Source organism: Chionomys nivalis, chromosome 7 (genome assembly GCF_950005125.1).
Source record: "Chionomys nivalis chromosome 7, mChiNiv1.1, whole genome shotgun sequence".
In the NCBI taxonomy this organism is placed as follows: Eukaryota; Metazoa; Chordata; class Mammalia; order Rodentia; family Cricetidae; genus Chionomys; species Chionomys nivalis.
In genome coordinates, this window is record NC_080092.1 from 59,275,520 (window position 1) to 59,298,762 (window position 23,243).

General features: G+C 50.5%; 1 protein-coding gene across 1 annotated transcript; it reads right to left on the reverse strand.

Annotated features, from left to right (window-relative positions):
- Positions 1-6: 6 nt before the first annotated feature.
- Positions 7-21,510, reverse strand: Sarm1 (sterile alpha and TIR motif containing 1). The gene is made up of 9 exons (XM_057775081.1): positions 20,830-21,510; positions 15,061-15,679; positions 13,574-13,786; positions 13,207-13,298; positions 12,865-13,100; positions 8,379-8,481; positions 8,125-8,314; positions 2,770-2,891; positions 7-2,634 (listed from the first exon to the last, which is right to left on the reverse strand). Exons 1-9 carry the CDS (start codon positions 21,294-21,296, stop codon positions 2,505-2,507), a joined length of 2,172 nt encoding a protein of 723 aa, XP_057631064.1. The 5' UTR covers positions 21,297-21,510; the 3' UTR covers positions 7-2,504.
- Positions 21,511-23,243: the final 1,733 nt, after the last annotated feature.

Consider the following 23,243-nt stretch of genomic DNA (forward strand, 5'->3'; position numbering starts at 1 on the left):
TTCATGGCTCCACCAGCCCCAGCAAGATCACTTTTGGCTGCCATTTGGCCCTCCATGTAGTTCAGTGCTGAGCAGGGCCGTGCACTGGGACCGTCCTTCCTGCCCAGAGCTGAGAGGCAGACTCTGGCCTGTTGTGAAGCCGCTGATTTTTGGCAATTGGCAGTCTTCTTCAAGCCGACCCAAAGTGGGAGGTTTGTTAGTGTTCCAGCCGGAACTGTCTGTGAGACTCTGCACCTGCACCTACCACCCACCCTGCAAGGCGGTTTCCTAGCTGGAAACTACAGGTGAAAGAGAAGTCTCCAGGGAAAACTAAGGTGGCGGGGTCCACTCCTGCCTCACTGCCCCTCTGAGGCCCCCTGAGCTGCAGCGGGGTCCACCCCTGCCTCACTGCCCCCTTGGAGGTGAAAACTCAGCAAGAAGAGGCCTTCTACTGACCCTGCCACTGTGGGGAGGGAAAGGCTCCACTCTGGCACCTTGACCTTGAATAAACCTAGTGAAAACTGGGTCAGCTTTCCACCCAAACTGTCTGGTTACAAGGGCCCCTCTAATTGGATGTGTTAGGAAGCACAGTGGTCGGATGCTCTGGATCCCTCCGTCTTCCTGCACCCCAGGATGAGATGCCTCGTGAAAGGATGATGCTTACCCTCTTACTGTCGCCCACTAGAGACGGGTAGGGTGTAGTGTAGTGACCACACTGACTCAGCCCCAGCTTGGGGCAACAGCTATATAGCCCAGCCAGGTAGAAAACGCTGCACCCACAGACCGTGCAAACCTGGGCAGCCTGAAAGGCTACTGAAGAGCCCGTCTTGAGGTCAGTGTGGTCAGCCTTGCTTTGCTCTGCCTGCTGTATGAGCTGTGTCACCACAGAGCAGAGTACCTCACTAGAGGAGGCTTGGAACTGCTACCCTGACTGGGGCAGGCTTTGCTCTGGTTCCCCAGGAAGACAGGAGGGGACAGGTCAACAGAAGGCCAGACAGCAGAGGTAGTAGTGACCTGTGTCCCAAATAAGAAAACCCAGAAACTTCTTGAGTGCTGCCCACGGGGCCCTCTGGAAAGTGTGGACTGGAGATAGGTAGGTTTCCTGGGAGGAACTCATATACTGTATCGTTACTGACTTTGTCATCAAGGGTACCATTCCGTCTGCCTCACCTCAGAACAGGGTGTGGGGTTGGCACTGTGACAGGACCAGGACTACAGATAGTCACAGCCAGAGGCCAACCATGACCCATGGACGATGGGGTCTTTGGCAAGAAGGACAGTCAAGGAAGGTGTCCCTAGGCCTGGAAAAAGGCCCTTTGATTCTCTGACAGTGGGATCTAAGGGCAAGTAACCTGACCAGCTCCTGGAGAGGTGTGTGACCTCCAGAGGTCAGCAGCAGGGTGATGCCAGCTGACTCCAAGCTGGAGGCTGGGTATTGGCAAGAGCCAATGGTCTGGACACTGGTGCTGGGCGTCAGGACTAGGGCAGAATCTGAGGCTGCCACCACTGATTTGGGGACCTGGGCCTATCACTGAACCATTCCTTTCTGTAAAACTGGGGTGATAGGACTGGAAAAGGCTCCAGGGAGGGTTAGGAACCAGACTGGGGTGTTTGGAACATGACAGGGGCTGGTGAGGACATTGCATGAGCTCCCGTGGGAATCTGCAGATGGCAGCGGCTCAGGAACTTCCTGGATGGCTTGCTCTGTTTTGATAAGATTCCCAGTGGATGTGGACACACTTCTATGGGAGAGACAGCCCCAGGAACTGGCACGTGTCTGCAGAGGTCTTGCCTCTTTCCCAGGGTGCAGGCTCTGCCCTGGCTACCAGTGCTGCTGAAGCTTCTCCAGTCTCCTCTTAGCCCTGTGAGGAGCTGGAGAAGCCAGGTAGAGCAGGCTAGGCAAGAGCCTTAGGCACAGCACAGAGGTTTGAGCTATGGTGGATTCTTATGGTCTCCCTGAACAAGTAAGGGTCCTTTCTTGCACCAGAAAGGGCAGCAAGGCCAGGCAGAGGGCCAGCTCAGATGGACCCTGACTCCCAGTATGGCAAAGGAGGCTGCCTAAAGAAATCTGGCAGGGGTACCAAGTAGTTACAGAGCAAGGCCACGAGGCAGCAGAAATCCAGGTGAGTCAGGGGCCAGGCACAATGTGAGTAGACAGCCTTTGGGGGATCCTCAATCCCAGATGCCTCCACGTAGAGGGCCTAGGCTTTGTCCTGACTCCTGCCAGGGCCTGCCAAGCTCACCCTACTCGAGCTGGCTGCTCTTGGGCAGGAGACCAGAGAACTAAGCAGGGGCATGGGATGTTGGAACTTGAAGGCAGGGTCTGACAGAGGAGTCCTCTCATTTAAGCCCGTGCCTAGCGTCTCTGGGTTAGAAGTGGGCCACTGTGTGGCAGCGGGGAAAGCCATTTCCTGAGAAGGGTCTGGTTTGCCTTAGCCCAGGGCGGCTCTAGAGGAGCTATTCCTTTAAGGGTGGGGAGATGATGGAACCAGGGGTCACAGCAGGGCGAGGGAACTGGGGACAGGCTAAGGCAGACCCATTGGTGCAGTTCCTTCCAGACTGGTGTCAGAGCCGGCAGAGGAGTCCTGAGAGGGGCGGCCCTGAAGGAAGCGGATGATTTTCTCGATGGTGGCCTCCTGGTACTCGTGGGACCATCTGTGGACACAGAGGCCAAATGGGTCAGAGGGTGGGCAGGGGCTGCTGTGGGTCGGCGCCATTTTCTTCACACAGATGCTACACACACACACACACACACACACACACAGCTCCTTAACTCTTCTTGGGTCTTACTTGATGCCGTTGAAGGTAAGCACAGCCTGCATGTCCTCAGGCAGTGCCTGGGGCTCGGGCCACTCAAAGCCATCAATGATGGGCACAATGTTCTTGCCACAGCTTAAAGCAGTCACAATCTCCTGGGAAAGAAAGAGAAAGAGACTGTTGTGGTTTGATCTCGAATAACCCCTGCGAAGCTCATGTCTTGGATGTTCAGTCCCCAGCAGACAACGCTGTTGGGAATTGATGAAGACATCAGGAGTGGGGACTAATTGCATAAAGTAGGTCATGGGGGGGGCAGGAAGGGGTATCCCTAGAAAGGTACCCTGCGCCTTTCCCCCTCTGTGCCTCCTGGCCACTGTGAATGTTCTGCTTCACAGCAGGACTCAAGGCAACAGCCAAGTGACCATGGATCAAAAGCTCAGCATCCATGGACCACAGTAAATCTTCCCTTTCCTGTTGACTGTCCTGGATGTTTGTCATGTGATGGAGATCTGATGGACATAAGACCTCCATCCCACCCAACAGCCATGAGGTCACCACATGTGAGAGCACCCCTGGTTTGAATGTACCCTGGCTGCTCTCAGCTTCACGGTAATTTATAAACCGTGTGTCTTTATCCCGGGACAGGCGTGCCTAGAGCACCTAAAACTACTGGAGTCTCCTGAGTGTAATTTTACTATTGCCATGATCCTAGCCAGAGTTTGGATGGGGGAAGTGGCCTAGAAAATTCCTGATGGGGGCTGGGTATCAGAAAGACCAACCACAGCACGGGGCTTAGGACTTCTGAGGTCCACCCACTTTTCAGGAGGGGCTACAGGATGAGTTCAGTGCTAGTAGCCACAATTTCATCAGCCATGCCTATGTCTAAAACCTCCACAATATCCCCTCATGAGTGGGGGCTGAAGAGCTTCCAGGGTGGTTCCATAGATTATGGGGGTGGAGCCCAGCAAGCACCAAGGTTCTACCACTCTGGTCTTTCATCTTGCCTCTCTTCCTTAGACCGTTGCTCTCCCACCTAGATCCACTCACGGCTTTGGTCTGAGCTCAATCAGTACTTCCCTAAGGAACCTGCCTGCACATCCCGATCAAGTCAGCTCTCCCATGCGGGTTCCCATCAGCTCTGTGGCAAACTTCAACTAATTCAATTCAGGGGTGATTTAGTTGAAGTTTCTTCTCCTTGGTGTCATAAGGTGACTCATAAGGTGACTCAGGGCAGGGGCCATGCCTGGTTTTCATTAACCATACTTCTTGGCATCTTTCACAAAGCCCTGCCCACAGTCAGCCCTTCTTGAGTACTGACTGGACGGATGAATGCATGAAGCGATACACATAGTAGTTGGGGGCTGTATTCCGAAATAAAAAGAATCCGTGTTCATTTTGACTGTTAATTTTGATTGTTGACTTTTTTGGATTAAAAAAAAAAAGTTGAAGGGGAGTGAGAAAAATGTATAGCTAAATAAAAACAAAACAAAACAAAATTACCCAGAAGGTCCAAGGTCAGCCTGGTTTACAGAGTGAGTTCCAGAACAGTCAGAGCTGTTACACAGAGAAACCCTGTCTCAAGAAACCAAACAACCAAACAAGCAAAAACCCCAGAGAGCCAGTGAGATGGTTTGACAGGTAAAGGTGCTTGCCACAAAGCCTGACAACCTGGGATCAGTCCCTTCCATGGTGGAAGGAAAGAACTGATTCTTGTGGGTTGTCCCCCATTTCCTCATTGTGCTGTGTTACATGCACTCGTGTGCATGTACATGTGTGTGCACGCATGCTCTCTCTCTCTCTCTCTCTCTCTCTCTCTCTCTCACACACACACACACACACACACACACACACACAAGCAGAATGCATTTTTAAAACACCCAGAACATTAGTGAGGCTCACACCTTTGGGCGTGTTTATTAGGGTGTTTCTACGGGGGAGGGGAATAACTAAGGGAGGGGACGAACTGCCCTGAACGTAGCTGGCACCATTCCATGGGCTGAGGTCCCAGACTGACTACAGGGAGGGGGGAGAAAGCCAGATGAATGGCGTGCCCTCTGCTCCAAAGGTGAGAGCTAGCAGTCTCCCCCTGCGGCTGACCTCTTGGCTTTCCTTACCACAAAGGAGGTCGCCCCTGCATTGTCAGCTACAATAAGCCCTTCCTCCCCAGAGCTTCCTCCTGTCCAGTGTGCGGTTACAACCTCAAAAGAAAGAAGGTGGGGTCTCCGACACAGGCTCTGTGACCCAAGGCTAGGATAATGGGCTTTCAAAGTCTGTTTTCCAATATGTAGCTCGGGGTTAATGCCAGGCAGTGATCTTACAGGGTTGTTGGGTGGAATGATGGCAACACTCCACAGCAAGTGAGTAGAGCAGGGGCTAGCTCTTAAAACTGCACATTTAAGGAGCAGTGGGGTGTGGTGTCTCAGGTCTGTAATCCTAGCACAAGGGAAGGCTAAGGTGGGGGGATTGTGAATTTGGGGCTAGCCTGGGGTATACATAGCTATACCCTATCTCCAAAAAGAGAAAAATAATTTTTTAAAAAAAGGAAATAATGGGCTCCTTCTTTGTAAAGTACAGAGGTAAAACCTGCCCCACAGACTGTTCAGGGGACCTTATTCACCATTAATAGTGATCTGGTAAGCACTTACCAAATGGGTTCTGCCTTTCAAGTCCCATCAGGGATGGGACTTTTTTAAGTGCAGTTCACTTGTGGGTTTGTGTATTGATTAGCCACTAAATGTGGCTTCCGGGAAGGGAGTATGAAAACCAGAGACAATTAGGCCCCGCAAGCAACCCAAGAGAATGACAGAGGCTTTGGGACAAAATCCAAGGAGCAAGCCATGCCAGCTGCCTGGATGCTCCATCCTTCCCAGGCTCAGTGGTGGAGCCTGGGAAGAGAGCTGTGTTCCTGGAGCCTCATCATCGTAAGAAAACAGGGAGGGAAGCCAAGAGCAGAAGGTGCTTCCTCCCAAGCCCCTCAAACATGCAGCCCGGGAGGACTCCAGGCTAAGCCTTCAGAGTTCAAGCGCATCCAGGGCTGTGTCGTCCAAGCCTGGCTGCCTGTGCTAAGCATCTGGGTGAGTCCTTTAATCCCAGCACTCAGGGAGGCAGAGGCAGAGGTGGAGGCAGGAGGATCTCTGTGAGTTCGAGGCCATCCTGGTCTACAAATCAAGTTCCAGGGCATTCAGAGATATACAAAAAATCCCTGTTTTGAATAATCAAAAAAACAATAAATAAATAAAAAATTGCCATGGCCATGGTGTCTTCACATCAATAAGAAACCCTAACTAAGACACGAGGACTCGGGTCAGCTGAGTCCCCCACGTGATCTCAGTTCTGTCATGGAACACGACACAGGTCCTGGGGAAGAGAATAGGCTTTGAAGTCAGACAGTTCAAACCCCAAGCTTTCCAATTTCCACACCACAACTGCGCTGCATCTCTGAGTCTCGGTTTGAAGCCTGGGGGAGCATGACATTGCTGCCTCTTGTCGCTGCTCATCTCCCTCAATACTCGAGCTGTTCCCGGCCTGGAACACCTTCTCTTCCATTCACCTGCATACTTACTTTTTAAAATACACATTTTATTTTAGCTATGTGTATGTGTTTGTGTATGGATAGTTGCAGGTACCCTCAGAGACCAGAAGACGGCGCTGGATCCTCGAGCGCTGAAGGTACAGGAGGCTGTGAGTTTCCTGATGGGGCTGCTTGGAACCGAACCCCAGTCCTCTGTAAGGGTTGTGTGTGCTTTTAACACAGAGCCGTCTCACCAGACCCGCACCAGCGTTCTTAAGACATTTCTCCTTCCTCCATGAAGCCTCCCCTGATCATTCCAGCCCTGGCTTCGTGTTTACATGAGCCACTGTGGGCATATTTTTTACAGTGTTTGCTCATTTTTTTAATGATTTATTTATCTTTATTTTATGTGCATTGGTATGAAGGTGTCCAATCCCCTGGAACTGGACTTTCAGACAACCGTGAGCTGCCATGTGGGTGCTGGGAATTGAACAGGGTCCTCCGGAAGAGCAGTCAGTGCTCTTAACCGCTGAACCATTTCTCCATCCCCATGTTTGTTCATTTTTAATTTTAATTTTATTTTATTGAGACAGGGTCTCACTGTATAGCTGATCCTAACTGGCCTGGATCTTGCTATGTAGCCCAGGCTCAAACACACAGAGATCCGCCTGCTGCCTCCCAAGTGCTGGGATTAAAGGCATGTGCCAACACCTCCAGCTCTATTTTTTATTTTAAATTACATGTATTTGTGTGTATGTCTATGTGCAAATGCATGCTTGTGTGAGAATGTGAGGGGCATGTGTGTGTGCTTGTGTGGCGTGCACATGAGTGCAGGTGCCCTGGGAGGTCAAAAGATTTCCTCAGATGGCCTGGAACTGGGATCGCAGGAGGCTCTAAGTGCTGGGAACTAACTCTGGTCCTTTTCGATAACACGGCATTTTCTCCAGCCTCATTGTCTTGTTCTGTCTCTAAGAGATAAGGTCTTGGGCTCAAAGCCATCATCCAGCCTCCTGAGTGGCGGGGTCTACAGGCCAGTGCCACAGCTCAGGCTCATTGTGGCCATATCCTTGTCCTCAGCTGCATGGAGGCAACCAAACCTCAGCTGACTCCTGCATTCCTCAGCCCAGGCTCCGATTCCGACTGACCGATGCATGACTGATAATCTATAGGTGTGCTATGGATCCGTGGTCTGTGCCTTCTGCGAGGGCTAAGTCATTCACTGGAGGTACAGCTAAGTCATTCTACCACACACTGGAGGTACAATGGGGAATTAAACAGATGCAGACACAAAAATTAAATTAATAATAATCATTGCTGCCATTATGTGCCAGGCTTTCTGCTGAAGGCTTCCTAATTGAGCCCTTTGAGTCCTTTTAACAATATCTTAGATCAGTGGCTCAACCTCCTAATGCTACAATCTTCTTGTACAGTTCCTCATGCTGTGGTGACCCCAACCATAAAACTATTTCTGTTACTACTTCATAACCGCAGTTGTGCTACCATTATGAATCATAATGGAAATGTCTGTTTTCTGATGACTTCAGGTGATCCCTGAGAAAGGTCTTGTTTTGGGGTTTACTTTGGGTTTTGAGAGAGGGTCTTACTAGGTAGCCCTGGCTTGTCCAGAAATTGATAACTAGACATGGCTGGTCCTGAACTTGAGGTGATCTCACCTCTGCCTCTTGAGTGCTGGGATTATAGGATGCACCACCATATGCAGCTCACAGATGTTGTATCTTGCATGCATTTTTATCCCTCCCTGGTCTCCCTGTACAACCTTACACACGAATAGGACAGGTAAGCCTATTGATGAGGGGAAAGCTTCGTCCCCACCACCCACACAGTGTTTCACCACAGAGGCCCAGGCCAGCACCTACCTTGTGCACCCAGTCCTTGCAGTCATGGTCCTGCATGCATTTGTCCAGCGCCCCAGCAGATAGCACCAGAACAAAGTTTCGAGCTGCCATGACACTCTGGATGAGCTTGTCCTCGAACTTGCCGGCTTCCAGCTTCTCCACATCAATGAAGACGCTGAAGCCATGCAGCTGCAGGTGCACCTTCAGGAGGCTGAAGAAACAGGGTCAACACTGTGGCCCGCCCCAAACCCCAGCCACCTGCCCACCCCCCTCACCTGGCCAGCTGGGAACCCGAACTCCTCCGGTAGCTGATAAAGACGTCTGGGGTGTCCCCGCTGGGCTTGCTGCCAGCACAGGGCAATGGCGAGTGTAGCATTTCTGGGGCCAAGAAAAGAGACATGGATGTGAAGGTGGCCCCTCCCCACCTCAGCACGAGGTCTATCCTCTTAGTTCCCTGTCTACTCAAACTTCTCAGGCCAGTCTGGGCAGAAAAGGTCACTGAGGGTCACTGAGATGGAGAAGAGGATCCTATGGGAAGGAAAGTCACCCCTCTGCTAGTCCTGGGCTGGAAGGGTCAGTGGTTAGGGACACTGACATGACTCTCTAGCTCTTCCTGCCTTCTGAACTGCAGACTCTAGCCAGTTGCCCAAAAGCACTCCGAACTGAGCGTAGGTTAAGTCCTTCCTTCCTTATACAAGTTGCCGTGTCATGGCATCTCTCAGCAATAGAAATCCTAACTAAGACAGCTCCCCAAGCCATTTAGGATTAACCATCCCATTTCACGTGCCACATCACCAGAGGAATCTTCCTAAAATTGCCCTCTGAGTATGTCATTGCCCCTATGAAAAAAACAAAGCTAAAACAAAAAACTGCATGGGCCAGTAAGATGGCTCAGTGGTAAAAGACACTTGCCATTAAGTCTGCCAACCTGAGTCCAATCCCAGGAACTCAGGTGGCCAGGAGAGAACCAAGTGACCAAGCTGACTTCGAATGTCCACACATGTGCTACGGCATGCTTGCCCCCCAATACTGACACACACACAAGTGTAATAAGATAAGAAACCATGCATGGCCAGGGAATGTGGCTCAGAAGGGAAACACGTGCTTCTCAAGTGCAAGGCCATTGGCTTGACTGCAATACCACGCACACACAAAAACAATAAAACGTGAAAAATGTAAACCGTGCATGGTGGTTCACACCTGCAACCCTGGCACTGCAGAAGGGGGGAGGGTGGAGAAAGGGGGACCCCACAGAGCCAGTTGTCAGCTTAGCCAATTGGGGAGTTCTGAATTAAGTGAGAGATTTTGTCTCAAAAAATAACGTAGCTGCCGGGCGGTGGTGGCGCACGCCTTTAAACCCAGCACTCGGGAGGCAGAGGCAGGTGGATCTCTGAGTTCGAGGCCAGCCTGGTCTACAAGAGCTAGTTCCGGGACGGGCACCAAAGCTACAGAGAAACCCTGTCTCGAAAAACCAAAAAAAAAAAAAAAAAATAACGTAGCTGTGGTGGCACATGCCTTAGAGCCCAGCCCTGAGAGGCAGAGGTGAGAGCTCTATCAGTCTGAGGCCAGCCTTAGTCTATTTACTGAGTTCTAGGTCAGAGGGGCTCCATGGTGAGACCCTGTCTCAAAACAAACAAAACACAGTGTCGAGCAATAGAGAAAGAAGAAGACACCTCAACATCGGCCTCTGGATTCCATGTGCAGGAACACGCACTCACCCACAAGACATACAAACAAACTATACACATATAAAATAACCAAACAGCCAGATGTGGTGAAGCACGCCACCTTTGATCCTGGGAGGCAGAGGTAGGTGGATCTTGAGTTCAAGGCCAGCCTGGTCTACAGAGCGAGCTCTAGGAGAGCTGGGGCTCTGAGAAACCCTGCCACAAAATTAATTCATTAATAAAACTAAACGAAATAAAAAGTGAAGACTACAGCTTCTTTATTCCTCAGAGTAACAATTATTTTTGTCTTAGAAACTTACAGAGAGAGAGAGAGAGAGAGAGAGAGAGAGAGAGAGAGAGAAGGAAATCTTAGCTGGATGCCTTTAGTTTCAGCACTTGGGAGGCAGAGGCAGGTCAATCTCTGAAGTTCAGGGCCAGCCTGTTCTGAGGCTCGGTAGAGAGATTCTGTCTCAAAAAATGAAGCAAAACAAAACAAACAAGCAACAGCAACAAAAGAAATCTTGGAGTTTCGTTGGGAGCTAAAAGATAAAAGCTGACCTTCTCGAGGCAGAGGAGACAGTCCCTGTAAGATTTAAGACAATCCTGAAGCCATTTTTGACAATTCTGAATCCTCTCAGCCTCCGTGCCACAGTGCTTCCCCTCCTCCCCTGGGAACCAAGGACCTAACAGCTACACTCGCACGTACTCAGTTCCTGAACAATTACCCATATACGTATGTTTTGATTCAGTCCCCTGGGAAACGGGGTCAAAATGACCTCTTACCTCACCTGATTTGGCAACAGCTCTCCAGTCAATTATTGGTAATATCCCTTTTGAATAAGCCAATCAGAATAGTCAAAGAACAACCCCCCTTGCTTCTGTGGCCCCTTTAAAAGTAGACTGTACCAGCTATTCGGGGTCCCTCGGCTTCCCGAATGCTGGGGGACCCTGTCATGACAGAATTAATAAAATCCTCATGCTTTTGCATCGGCTGTGGTGTATGAGATGGTCTCTGGGGGCGACTCCTCCTCGGTGTTTGGACGCTAGACTCCAACATCCCCAGCGCCATGTCCATGCTTAGCAGTTCTTGTTGAACAGAAGGATAAATGAAATGGACTCATCTAATAATATTCATAATTAACACCACACACATTTGCCTGCTTATGATGCAGAAAGAAAAAACAAACAGTGGGCTCAGATCCCAGACGTCATTTAATGGCTTTTATAATCTTGGAAAATGTTTTTAAATTCTTTTATTTTCATTTTATTATCTCTAAAATGAAAGCCTATGATAGAAACATTTGATTGCACAGGGCACACTTTTCAAAATACCTCAAGCTGGACACTGGTATGTTTATTTTTCAAGTTCAGGTCTTTTTTTAAAAATATGTTTTCTTACATTTATATATTCATGGGGTGGGGTGCCACGGAGCCTGTGGAGGCCAGAGGGCAACTTGGGGGAGTGTATCCTCTCTCTTACAGTGTGAGTCATGGAGATTGATCTCAGGGCATAAGGCTTAGCAACAAGAACCTTTGCCCACTGAGCCATCTTGTCTCTTATTGTTCTTTAAAAGTTTTTTAAAAGTTGATTTAAAATACTGAACTCTTACTAGATAGAATGGTTAAAGAAATAAGTGGGTTATCTTTGTTTTTTTGAAACAGAATTGCTTCACGCGGCTTTGGATGGCCTTGGATTCCATATGTAGACCAAGCTGGTCTTGAATTTTCAGTAATCCTCCTGCCTCTGCCTCCCAAGTGCTGGGGTTACAGGTGCATAATTCCACACTCAGTTATGAGATTATATATTAAAAACTTACTACAAGAGCTGTAGCGATGACTCAGAAGTTAAGAGCACTTGTAGGTCTTCTAGAGGACCCAGGTCCAGTCTCTGGCATCACGTGGTGGCTCACAACCATTATAAGAACTCTGATGCCCTCTCCTGCTTTTTTTTTTTTTAAGATTTTATTTATTATGCATACATGTTTGCATGTGTGTCTGCAGGCCAGAAGAGGATGCCAGATCACATTATAGATGGTTGTGAGCCACCATGTGGTTGCTGGGAATTGAACTCATGATTTCTGGAAGAGCAGATAGTGCTCTTAACCTCTGAGCCATCTCTCCAGTACCCTCTCTGGTTTCTATGGGCACCAGAAGCTCATGAGGTACACACACACACACACACACACAGAGAGAGAGAGAGAGAGAGAGAGAGAGAGAGAGAGAGAAACTCTCATATACAAAGTAAAAATCAGGGGGCTGGAGAGATGGCTCAGTGGTTAAGAGCATTGCCTGCTCTTCCAAAGGTCCTTAGTTCAATTCCCAGCAACCACATGGTGGCTCATAACCATCTGTAAAGAGGTCTGGCGCCCTCTTCTGCCCTTCAGGCATACACACAGACAGAATATTGTATACATAATAAATAAATAAATATTTAAAAAAAAAACAAAGTAAAAATCAGTCTTAAAAAAACTGGGATACACAGTTATGGACATGTAAGAGCTACCCAAAGAGTGACTATCCAATGAAAGAAGCCAGTGAGAAAAGGAGACTACCAGTGCCCTAGGCTCTGCTGGAACGTACTGCCAGAACCCAGGCTGTGTAAGCTGCCAGATACTAGGGTAAGCCTTCCCCAACCCTCACATCCCCTCCCCAAACCACCAGTGCCCTTCAGTGTCACCCACGTACTGCCCTACCTGTTCTTATTCTTGCTAAAGCTAGCCCTGCCTGCCTGGTTGCCCTTCCTGTTCTCCCTGCCCGCACACATCCCTCAAAACTTGGACAACACCGCCTCCTCTCTAACTCTGAACCTGGGTGACCAAGACAGACAGTGATTCCTCTGGGCTCCCACAGGAGTCCTGGGAAAGCTTCCTACCACGGCCACCTGCTGATTGTATACCTCCTATCTCCCTCCCTGGTACCCGTCTCAGGTGGAGGACTTCTTAAGGGCAAAAGGCCACAGGCTCATCTTTACATCCTCAAAGCCAGTCTAACCCAGTCAGATGCTTACTCCTCAGGGAGGTTGATTCTCCAGCCGGGGACGCCCCTCCCTTTCGGGATTGGAGCTGGAGTGGGGTTCCCAGGTGGGCGCGCTTACCTCGAGCTGCAGAGAGGATACGTGAGCGATGCACCCCCAGGCGGATGCCACAGTCCTCCAGGAGCTGCTGCTCTGACACGCGGTGCAACAGGGAGCGATCCAGGCCGCAGCTGACCAGGCCGTAGGTGTACTGGCGGAAGCGAGGGTCCAGGCTGCCTAGCCAGTCTGCTAGGTTGCTGCGGTCGCATGTAGCATAGCTGGCAAAGGTCTTGAGCTCCGTGAGCTCCCTAAAGAACCTGCCCAGCAGGTAGAAAACGATGTTACAGTTTTGATGCTAAGGGTGCTAAGCATGGGCTGGTGGCAGAGGGGGAGAGTGGGTTGGACTGGCTGGGGGCTCCTTGCCTCTTGCGGGTAATGCTCGATTTCATGCCCAGGTCTGTCTGGAGCTCTTCCTCTGTAAGCCGTAGAAGCAGGTCACCATCTACCTGCTGATCCTGGGGGAGGGGGAGAGGTGAGGAGAGAACTCCTCACCTCTCCCTCCGCCCCACAGCGCAAGATGCAAGGGAAAGGAACAGGAGGTGGCGGTGGAAGCCTCAGTTAGCTGAGGGTGACTAACAGGGTTTCCCACCCCTAAAAGGCCACGGTGGCGCTGCTGGCGTGAGGCCTACAGGGCACGCGGACGCCTGTGCTCAGGACGCCCCCAGCAGCCGCACGCCTGTCAGGAATGCGCCCACTTGGTGTAGGGGGAGATGACTGCCCGCGGCTCTACCCGAAAGTTCTCGCAGTACTGGGAGAAGCCGATCTGTTGCAGCCAGGTCTGAACTTCGGCCTCCTTCCAGCTGGCCACACAGGGCAGGATGCGCCGGGGTACCTCCTCGCCCAACAGGCGCAGCGCGCGCTTCGCCAGCGCCGATGTGGTGCCATTAGCGGAGTAAGAAACTAGGCGTTTCAAGCTCTGGATGGCACCGATGTCGCTGAACACCTTAGGAAGGAGGACGGATGAGGGATCCTAAGGTTCTCGGCTCCCCAGCTGCCACCAGACGTGCCCAGTCCCATCTCTCTTCTGAGGAAAGGCCCACAAACTGTCCTAGCCTTCATTACTAAGTCACGCGTGTAGTCCTTTCTCCTCCGTCTCCCATGCAGTTTCCCCCCTGAAACGCATCCACTCTTGATTATGACCTCCAACTTCCACGCCCATCGGTCGTGGGATAAAGCCTCAAAATGGACGCTAGGTGGCAGCAGACCCTAAGTCCCATACTCTCAACTCCCACTTCTGTAGTGTTCCTAAATCCAGCCTGATTGGAACCCCACTAAACCATGGGAATCCAGATAGATGAGAGGACCCCCCCCATGCATTCCAGTGACTCCTTCAATTTTACAAAAGGCCAAAACGTGTTCCAGAGGGGGAAATCTAGCTGCCCAAGGTCACGGTAAGTCGGGAAGCCAGGCAAAGGCTGTGGTTTAGATCTTGGCCATAGGGACCCTTTGTGACTCAGATGGACGGCCATTTACATCGAGGTCCTCTTTCTCCAGGGGTCATCTCTTTCCCAGACTCTAAATGCAGGTGGCTTAGCTGCCAACTGAACCTCTGCTGGGAACCCCGGGCTCAGTAGTGCCCGCGGGTCTTCCCCTGTGATCTCTACCCAGTTTACCGCCTCATATTCACGGTTAAGAAGCACCGTCAGCCCCCTCGCCCCTTCCCAAGCATAAATCGCTAATCTGTCTGCTTCTCTCTGCGATCATCCACACTCCTTCCTCCACTTTCTTTGTTTGCCTCCCCAGCACTCACAACAGCCTCGAGCTACCCTTGTCACCCCCACTTCTATAGCAGCCAGGTTGATTTTTGTAAAAATCGAGGGTCTCCTATTTAAAAACTGCTCAGTCCCTTCTCTTGTCCCCAAAGACCAAGTGCAACTTTGAGCCTTGTCTCCAAGGCCAAAATGACTGGTCCCTCTACCTTCTGATCGCTTCATCTAAGTCCTTACACTTTTTGTTGTTGTTGTTTTCGAGACAGGGTTTCTCTGTGGTTTTGGAGCCTGTCCTGGAACTAGCTCTTGTAGACCAGGCTGGTCTCGAACTCACAGAGATCCGCCTGCCTCTGCCTCCCAAGTGCTGGGATTAAAGGCGTGCCCCACCACTGCCCGGCCGCATGCCCTTCATTCTTACTAGTATTCAAATCCCAGTTGCAGATCGCTTCCTCTGAGAAACCTTCCCAGACTCTCTCTAACCCTTGAACCACCTCCTCTACACCAGTACCTTTGTCTTGCCCTGTAGGCTCTTGATGGCAGCCTCAGCACACAGATAGAAAGCCCCGATGCACTGAGCCTCCAAACGCGACGAATCGAGCAGCAGCACCAGGCTTTGTAGGTCGTCGGGTCCGCGACCCTGCCTTGTGTCACTGGCGTCCACCAGGCAGCGGGCAAAGCGGCCAGGGTCCAGCGATGCCACGAGCGGCTCGACGAGCGCTAGCGTGCCAGAGTGCTCAACCTCGCGCTCCACCTCCTTGTTAGTAGCCAACACCGCCACCGCCAGGCAAGCATGGAGCCGCAGCAGCTCGTCCTCCTTGGAGAAGGCGAGAGGGAAGAGCCACTCGGCAGCGCGCTTCTCCACCATGCATCTCTGCACCGCCTGGCCCCCGTGCAGCGCGCAATTCGCCAGCGCCAGGGCGCAGTGGCGCAGTAGCGCCGGGTCGGTGCGGCGGCACCAGTACAGCACCGCGTCCAGACCGCCGGCCGCCACCAGCCGCTGGCACGTCTCCTCCGAGTGCTTGAACATGTGCTCCAAGATGCCCGCCACGCTCCGTGCCAGCTCCACCGGTTCGCGTTCCTTTGCCAGGTTCAAGATCACGCCCAGCCCTATCCGCGCCACACGGTCCCTGCCGGGCGACAGGAGAAAGAACATGATGTGGCTGCAGTCTCCAGAGCTTGGCTTTCTCACGGAGGCCTGGCCTGATCTCTGGGCCTCACTAGACACGGCAGGCAGCAGCAGTCTCCTCTTTACCCTCTCCCTAAAGCTGGCTGAAGGCTTCCAACTCTATAGCCGATCCCTGGGCCCTCCGGGTTCTTCTTTGCTGCTTTCTAATTGCCAACGCCTCATTTGTCAACTTCAGTTTCCTCACCTCATGAACGGGAAAATAATACCTATCTTATAAAAATACATCAGGACTAACATGATAATCCATAAAGAGGATGGAGAGATGGCTCAGCCGTTGACTGCTTGATGCTCTTGCAGAGGGGCCCAGAGTTCAGTTCTCAAAAGTGCCTATAACTCCAGTTCTGGGGAACCTTTGCTTTCTCCTGGTCTTGGAGTGCACCTGCACACACATGCACACACAAGCACGGAGATGCAATAAAAAAAATGAAAATAGATTTTTAAAAAGATCACCCATAAAACGCAATAAACGTGAACCTGTCATTTGATGTGTCACTGGAAGTACATCACTCTTAAGCCTGTCCGCGAATGATTCCTCCCTTCGTAGTCCATGACTGGTGTGTGCTAATTCATTCTCTCGGTCGGTATTGTTTGGGGACTTCCCATGTGCCCGACTTGGCACTCAAGAGGCTGATGCTAAGCAGTGAGTAAACCTGACTACATCTTATTCAGCCAACAAGGCCAGGGGTGGACAAGTAACCAATAAGAGCTCAAGTTCTGAGTTAGTAAGGCACCATGCTTAGCAAACTGGATGATGTCATGGAGTCAGGATGTGTCTAAGGAGATTTTATCTGGGAAATAATATTGAGAAGCCTGCCTGCAAACAACTCAGAAAAGAGCCTAATGGGAGAAGGGGGCGGGGGGACGAGCCAGGACAAAGGCCTCACCATGGATGAGCTAGCGTGTTTGAGGAAGAGAAAGAAGGCCAGGAATAAACAGTGTCTAACGTCAGTCAGGAAAAAGAGAAAATCAATAAAGCGTTTACTTATGCACAGAGTGTGTAAGTAAATATTCAAACCAACAAATGCAGTGAATTCAATAGAAAAATGAGCAGAGTCTTAGACAATATGTGAAGGAGAAAATCCAAAATACGGTGAACATAAAAAGACACTGCAACCAAGAGACACCGCAGCCTTCTGGGTAGTCAGAGGAGTAACGATTGCCTGGCAGGTGGGCAACACAAAGGGCAGGAGGGTTGCGACGGTCCTGAGCACTGTGGGAGGGGTGCCAACTGGGGCAGGTTAATCTGGAGAGCAGGCAATCTCTCCTAAAAAGAGTCCAACTGAGGGCACAGGTGTCAAGATGCTTGACACGTGCTATTTGTGAAGCAAGGAAGTTGGAGCCATCAATACCAAGCCCAGAAGTAACTGGACAGGTGCTCATCCATTATAACAATTGTAACATGAAAAATCTTTTTCATGATTATTGCTTTTGTTTGTTTTTTTTTCCAGACAGGGTCTCACTATGTAGCTTTGGCCATCCTAGAACTCACTAGGCAGACCAGGCTGGCCTCAACTCACAGAGATCCACCTGCCTGTGCCTCCTAAGTGCTGGGATTAAAGGTGTGTCCCAGTACATCTGGTATGTAACATGAAGGGTCTTATGACCCTAACGTGGAGCTGGAAAAGGAAACATAATGCACTGTATACCACAGCGACATTTGTGCAAGTTAAAAATGCCTGAACTCAAAACAAGCCTGGAGGTTTTACCAGGGTGGGCACAGCAGCACACATCTCTAATCTCAGCTACTCCAGAAGTTGAGAATTAAACTGGGCATCGTGGCACACATCTTTATTTCCAGCACTTGGGAGACAGAGGCAGGCATATCTCTGTGAGTTCTACAGAATGAATCTACAAAGTGAGTCCGAGAAAGTCAGGACTGTTACACAGAGAAACCCTGTCACAGAAAACCAACCAAACAAACAAACAAAAAAGAAGTTGAGAATTGAAACTCAACTAGATAGCGAGTTTGAAGTAAGCTTATATAATTTAGTTAGACCCTATGTCAAACAAACAGAAAGTCGGGCAGGCAGGCAGGCAGACAGACAGACAGACAGGCAGGCAGGCAGGCAGGCTGGGAATGTAGCTCAACAGCAAAGTGCTTGTTTAATGTGTTCAGGGTCCTGACTCCAGATCCTAGCATCACAGAAGAGAAGAAAAGAACTCACCAGATACATGAAATATGTTCAATGGTTGCTTAGGGATTAGGTCAGGAGGATGGTTGGGATGTGAGCCAGGAGAAGGGAATCTGGCATTGCAGATGGGTGCAGGCACAGGCTTGCAACTTTTGGATGAGAGCTGGTACCCCCTGGGGAGCTAACCACACTCCCACATGCTAAAGCAGAGGGTCCAAAGAAAGAGTGGGGAAGAAATCAGCCCTGACAGTCTCTTCAGCTTCCCCAAGGCCTCCGTACTTTAAACAGGAAGCTGCTGGAGAGCTTCAGGGAAGGGATGTCTAGTTTGTGTCTAGGCTTTAAGGAACTGGCTGCTGCAGGGAAGGTTTGCCCAAGGCAGATCCTGAAGGCCGCCAGAAGAGTAAGCAAGCTGCCACTCTCCTCTCCAGGCAGAGATGAAGGCTTCCTGCCACACCTACCTCCATAGACGATGTCCCCTAGTCAGATGACTTCCAAAGACTTAGTGGACAACAGAATTCTTGCTCTGTGGATGCCACAGTGACCACAGTGCACAGTGTACAGGGCATTGCATACTTGTGTGACCTGGTTAAGTCCTGGACATGCCATAAGTTCATCAAAGCTTTCTTGAGCTCATTACTCCGCCTCTCTACAGCCCACCCCCAAAGGAACAAATGGTCCTAACTATCCATCCTGGAATCGGAACTCGGGCATTCCTTTCACCAGCAAGGAAAGCTAAGGTCAGATAGAGGTCATGCCAAACCCAAGGTCAGTCTGTTTGTCTCGGGAGTTCAAGATCCTTCACCTTCACTTTGGACTAGATCAGCTCTTAGGCTATCGGGGCTAGATGTGCCTAAGAAATCATCTCAGGACTGGGGAGTTGGCTCAGCAGGTAAGAGTACTGGCTGGCCTTCTAGAGTACTTGGTTTCAATTTCCAGAATCCAAATAGTGGCTCACAATCCTCTATAACTCCAGGCCCAGGGTATCCAATATCCTCTTCTGACCTCTGTGTGTACTGCACACACATGGTACGCAGATATGCATGTAGGCAAAACATTCATACGCATAAAAAGAAAATCTGAAAGAAGAAACCATCTCATCCAACACTCATTTTCAGAGGACTCACCGAAGACCCTGTGAAGTAAAGGCTTACTTGGGAACATCAGTTCACAGCTGGAACTTTATTCCAATCCTTAAGTCTTAGCCTCCAGCCCTTACATGAAAACACAGTTCACACCTGGAACTTTATTCTGACCCCTAAGTCTTAGCCTCCAGCCCTTACCTTTTCCTTCACCCAGAAGGTCTTGAAGTTAAAGCTGTGTGCTAGTTGTGAAAACTGTCAATTCCCTTCCCAATTCTGCTGTCTGAGACTGTGGGTCTGATGAAATGACCATAATCTTTGGAGGTACGCAGCTCTAGTTTCAAATTCCAGCTGCCAAGTAGGAGACAGTTGCTTATATGTGACTATGAGCAAATGTTTGTGTGTGCTCTGCCCCTCTTTGGAAGGATATACAGAAAATTAGTCCAGTGGTTTTCCTCCATAGAGGAGGCTTCGTTGAGAATTTTTAGCATTATACCTTTTTTTGCACACCTTGCATTTTTTGAATTTATGTGCAACATTGTTCTTTCCTTATATTAAAAAGCAGTCTCCTCTATTACTCACTCAGTATTCTGGGGGAGGCCATTTAGCTTCCCTGAGGGTATGTCCTTTAGATTCATTCTGCTCCCCGGGTGGGGTGGCCTACGACTTAGGGAACTGTGAGATGGTGTCCTCCCTGGGTGTCATGGTACCACCAGGTCTGAAGAGCCCTGCACTGTTGGCAGTTCAGAGGTGAGAGAAAGTCATTTAGGATTCTGGGAAGTGACTGCAGCAATATTCTGGGGAAGACTAAAGCTGCCAGAGTAGAATGGCAAAAAGAGTCAGTGCGGAGGCGGATTGATGGAGGAGGGGAAATCTCACAGTGTAAACCCTCAGTGTGCTCCTCCCTCTTTCCCTTCCAGTCTTATCCCTGCACATTCAGCAAGAACGCAGAGCCCCCGGGTTTCTGGGGCAAGAGCCTGAAGGCCAGGACTTATGCCCTGTCCTTGGTCCTGAAGCAACACCCCCTGTGTTTGCGGACTGGTCCCTAGTGGTTACTCTCTCAGAGCTCTCAGTGGGTGAGGATAGTCAATGTCATTGTTGAAAATATATCAGTATGTTTGCATCATGCAATCCTGCTTCTCCTAGGGTGCTCCCTGTACCCACTTTCCACAGGTACTAGTTCTAGCTTCTTAACCCACATACCAAGCCCTCACCAGTCAAACTGGGCCCCAACACATCTAGCAAGCATCCACTCTATTTTCAAGTTCTATATTCACGGCCCAATCCCATTATAGGACACCAGGTGTTAGATGAGAGAGGCAAGGCAAGCGGAATCTTACCTTGGGTCTCCCAACCTAAACTGTTCTGTATGCACATTTTTGACAGTTGTAGTCTTTCCGCGTGATTCAAAACGCCCCTCGCTCACTTCCCTGGTACTTGTGAGGGCAGCGTGCTGAAAGTGACTTTTCTAAAATTTCTGAGCTAAGAGTCTGAGGTTTGGGCGAGAATTAGGAATGCGACAACCCGTTTTGCTCTGGCACCAAAGGATTGGGAAAGTGAGCTGAGTGCTTCATAATTCAGAGAAGGTCCCAAGAGGTAGGTGAAGGACAGGCAGCCAGGCTTAGTCTGTTCCCACATACAGAGGAAGAGAATGTGTCTCAGTTTTCTCTGCCCCCACCCTCTCAATCCAGCAAAAAAACTTTCTGTTCCTGATCAGACACTGCAGAATGAGGTCATGGCTGGCCTGATGGAAGGTAGCACAGAAGGGCACCCAGATGCAGGGGAGAACTATGGGCTCAGGCGGCTATCAGCAATGGGATGCCAGCTCCAACCACCTCCTCTGCCCTGGCCTCCCCACACCTCACGGCGCTCTCCCTCACCGGTTCTCAGCCACCAGGATCTGCTCCAGCAGGCGCGCGGCCTGCACGCGAGTCTCTAGCTCCGGTGCCTGCAGCAACCGCAACAGCAAGTCGAGGCCACCGTCCAGGCGTATCGCATCGCACAGACCCTGGGCCACCTCGCGACCCACGGCAGGCAGCAGCCAGGCCTCTTCTACTAGCTGGAAGACCTCGGCGAGGCCCGCGCCCACTGCCCGCGCCGCGCTTGCCTGCTTCAGCTGGGACAGCGCCTGCTGCAGCTCCGGCAGCGAACGCTCCAGGGCGCCTTGCACCTCGGTGCCCACCCCGGGCGACACTTCGCGGGATCCACGGCCCGCGGCCCACCACGGGCTGGCGCTACCATTCCTATCCGGCCCTGGCACTGTCAACCGATCGGCGCCCGATCGTGGGCTCGACATGGCGAAGAAGCGGCACAGTTTGTAGGCGGAGAAGAGCAGCGTCAGGACCATGGGCGCGGGGCAGCAGGGGACATGCCGGGCCTGGAGGGGCGGGGCCTGGTGGAGAGGCCCCCGCCTCGGGAGGAAAAAGCAAAAACCAGAACCTGGCAAGGGCGCTCAGCCGCAGCGGCTGAGGAAGGGGATGCGGGGAGAGGGAAGCAAAGGATGGAACCGACGCGGGAAGATAGAGGCGCCGGTGCCCAGAACAAAGCACAGCTCCAGCCTCTTGCTCGGTGATGCTGAGATGCTCAACAGCAACCACGCCTCTGAGTAGCCGAGTCAAAGATTTAACGCCCCGCCTCTTGGTCTCGCAAGCTTGATTTTGCGGTCTGCGTAAGCCCCACCCCAGGCTGGAAGGAGCAGTCGTCGCTCCCCATCGCTGGCCCTGCCCCGGGTCGATGTGGTAGCGAACAGGCTGAATGTACCCACACCCTCTTCGGATGGTTAAAGAATCGCAGCTGAGATTCTCCCCCCCCCCACTTTTGTTTGTTTTTGTTTTTCTAGACGACAGGGTGCAGTTGAATTTTTCTTTTCTCTTTTAATTTGTTATTTTTTTAAACAAAAAACGCTGTCTTTTTTCATTATACAGAACAATCCAAGTTCCCACTCCCTCTCCTCCTCCCTTTCCCTTCACTTACTTCCCACCCTACCCCATCCACTCCACAAAGAGGGTAAGGCACATTGCTTTGGGGAAGGTCCAAGGCCCTCCCTACTGTATCTAGGCTGAGCAAGGTATCCATCCAAAGAGAATAGGTTCCCAAAGAGTCAGTACAAGCAATAGGGATAAATCCTGGTGCCACTGCCAGTGGCCCCTCAGTTGAGATTCTTAAGGTTCTTTAATTCCTGTTTCCACTTAGGCTTCATGTGTCTCTAGGGAGTAAGATTTAGTGCTTTATTTTGTTTATTTTGCTGCGGAGACTACTGAGACCCGTAGAGAAGAGACACCAAAGGCACACTCCCCTGTGATTTCAGAACAGAGAACTTAGGGGCTTCAGAAGCATACTGGTGCTTGGAATTTGGTTCAGTACCAATGAGCATTTTCTTCAAAGAGGGATCACACTTTCTATGTGAGTGTAAAAGTATGCTCAACAAGTCTTTATAGATGGGATCACTGAAGGTGAGTTCAGGGCTGGTCCACTGAGGACCAGTGGATTAGTGGGAGCCTCAGGAATGGGCTCTGGGAGTGGAGAAATGGTTTTGTCCTTAAGTGCACCCATTCTTAGCTGGGTGGTGGTGGTGCATGCCTTTAATCTCAGCACTCGGGAAGCAGAGTCAGGCAGATCTCTGTGAGTTCGAGGTCAGCCTGGTTCCAGGACAGGCTCCAAAGTTACAGAGAAACCCTGTCTCAAACAAACAACAAAAACAACAAAAAAAAAAAAACAAAAACCCTTATCCTTAGGAAGCTGGAGAGATGGCTCAGAGGTTAAGAGCACAGGCAGCTCTTCCAGAGGTCCTGAGTTCAATTCCCAGCAGCCACATAGTGGTTCACAACCATCTGTAATGAGATCTGGTGCCCTCTTCTGGCATGGAGGTGTATATACAGGAGGAACATTGTATACACAATAAATAAATAAATCTTTTTTTTAAGATTTATTTATTTATTTATTCATTTATTTATTATGTATACAGTATTCTACCTGTATACCAGAAGAGGGCACCAGATCTCACTATAGGTGGTTGTGAGCCACCATGTGGTTGCTGGGAATTGAACCCAGGACCTCTGAAAGAGCAGCCGGTGCTCTTAACCTCTGAGCCATCTCTCCAGCCCATAAATAAATCTTAAAAAAAAAAAAAAGTACTCATTCTCACAGAGGATCCCGATTTAATTCCCAGTGCTCACGGCAGCACACAACTGTTCAAAACTCCAGTTCCATGGTGTCCAAAGTCCTTTTCTGACCTCCACAGACACCAGGCATGCACGTGGTACAGACACTCTCACACACAAAATAAAATACATAA

Bases quoted from the DNA above. Each gene is read 5' to 3' on its own strand.
- Sarm1 (XM_057775081.1), bottom strand. From the start codon at position 21,296: ATGGTCCTGACGCTGCTCTTCTCCGCCTACAAACTGTGCCGCTTCTTC. The intron at 8,482-12,864 runs GTAAGCGCGCCC...TCTTGGCCCCAG, and splicing joins TATCCTCTCTGCAGCTCGAG to AAATGCTACACTCGCCATTG. The intron at 2,635-2,769 runs GTAAGACCCAAG...CTGTGTCCACAG, and splicing joins CTTACCTTCAACGGCATCAA to ATGGTCCCACGAGTACCAGG.